At 37.3% G+C, this 1,752-nt stretch overlaps 1 protein-coding gene across 1 annotated transcript in view; it reads right to left on the bottom strand.

The window, feature by feature from the left end:
* The window catches only part of LOC107660078 (dedicator of cytokinesis protein 9-like), an 86,564-nt gene that overhangs the window by 16,551 nt on the left and 68,261 nt on the right, over positions 1 to 1,752 (bottom strand). Inside the window, exons 35-37 of the mRNA XM_016449294.1 lie at positions 740 to 854; positions 589 to 655; positions 435 to 482 (exon numbers count right to left, since the gene is read on the bottom strand). Coding sequence (XP_016304780.1) covers positions 435 to 482; positions 589 to 655; positions 740 to 854 — 230 coding nt within the window. The remainder of the gene's footprint in view (positions 1 to 434; positions 483 to 588; positions 656 to 739; positions 855 to 1,752) is intronic.

Here is a 1,752-nt window from a genome sequence, read left to right on the forward strand (position 1 = left end):
TATATATATATAATAGACATTTATTCAATACGTTTTGAATAAAAATATTGTAATATTATTTGATTATTAATATAATATAGTTAATATAATTTTAATTCATAATAAAATTATGTACTATTTTTAAATAAATAACTGTTCAAAATTGATGCATTAGATTGACAGTCCAGGTAGGATACATTTTTGTAATGTTTTGGCATAAATATCCTGTTGAACAAAAATATGTTTACTTAGCCTTAATGTTCCCTGATTTTCCACAAAATTAAATTGAAAGTCCTAATTAGGATACTTATTTTTTTTCTTATGTTTTGGCATAAATATCCTGTTTAACATAAATATGAGTAATTTATGGTCCTATATTTCCCACAAAAATATATACGTATAATTTAGCAACAAAAATTCTTAGACTTAGACTATTAGGAGCAAAATATTTTTACCTGGCAATGAATCTCTTCCCCATATACCTGAACTGATGCAGACACACTCTGTGCGTGAGAAAGAGAGAGAAATGAACTGAGTGCTCAGTATTAAGTTACAGGACCTCAGTACTCTGATGCTCTGATGTGATTAGTACCAGTCTAGATGACTTACTCTACTAACGTGAAAAAGTCCATCAGCTCAGAGGTTGTGGCTTTGTTCCAGTATGTAAATAAGGCATCTAGAAAAATAATCAAAAGTGAGCACATTCATGAGCAAAGGCACGTTGACCTTGAAAATTAAAGTCATGTGTGCATGTTCTTACCTTCAGACATGCTCTTTAAAACATGGAGGAAACACATGAGCAGGTTTTTGATTTCTTCTCTGTCCAATTTATCACAGCGCAGCATAGAGCTACCAAGAGCGGAGGCTGATTGGGTCTATCGTGCACACACACACACACACACACACACACACACACACAGAAGCATAAAGTATATAATGGAAGACACATCAAAATATCACATCACAGCACACTGCGGGCCATTAGAAGCTTCACAGCCCATCCCTAAATGACTTTAAATGAGCAGAAAACACCCCACCAAATGCACAGAGCTGGAAAAATACAATATGAGATAGACATGCAACACCCTCATGATGTCTAAAGCACACGCACTCCCCAGATGGGGACACTCTAGGGTTGCTCTACTTGTATGGTGTCAGTAATTCTGTTAGTGTCGTTATCGTCGAGGGTGGGGCTTGAAAGCAGTGAGAAATCCATTGTGACACGTTTGGCTGCCTGGGTGAGAGGGGCGGAGTCCTCTGGTTCAAGGGGGAGGGGCAACACGGTGAGGGTGTGTCTACGTGTAAACCTCTCTTTTGGCTAAGAGGTCAGAGGCCAAGGGTAAGAGGGGAGAATAAGAGTTAGGAATGAATAAGGGAAACTTATTAGCAACAGCTACATGCCTTACTGTAAATACAGCTGAATAACAGAGGCTCAGTTTAGAGGTCTGCATTCCCGCGGCACCCGACCGGATTTTTTGCGCCGTGGGATTAAATTCCCGAATAAAACGCGGTAGCAATCGGTAACTCTGGTGTAATTTGAATGGGAGCGGGCGGTCTAACAATTAGCTAAAAGGCTATTTTTGTACAACCTACATTTTTCCTTTTTTTCTCTCTGCGACACTTTTTCCCTATTGTGTTGTCAATGTTAAACGAATTGTATCCTGACAAGACGAATAAAAATAAGAAATAAAATTTTAGTACATTTTTATTTTCTCTGACACTTTTTTCCTACTGTGTTGCATAAAATATTAAACGAATTTTGTGTCTTAAGAT

The sequence above is a fragment of the Sinocyclocheilus anshuiensis genome, unplaced genomic scaffold (assembly GCF_001515605.1).
Source record: "Sinocyclocheilus anshuiensis isolate Anshui unplaced genomic scaffold, SAMN03320099.WGS_v1.1 scaffold55, whole genome shotgun sequence".
Classification (NCBI taxonomy): Eukaryota; Metazoa; Chordata; class Actinopteri; order Cypriniformes; family Cyprinidae; genus Sinocyclocheilus; species Sinocyclocheilus anshuiensis.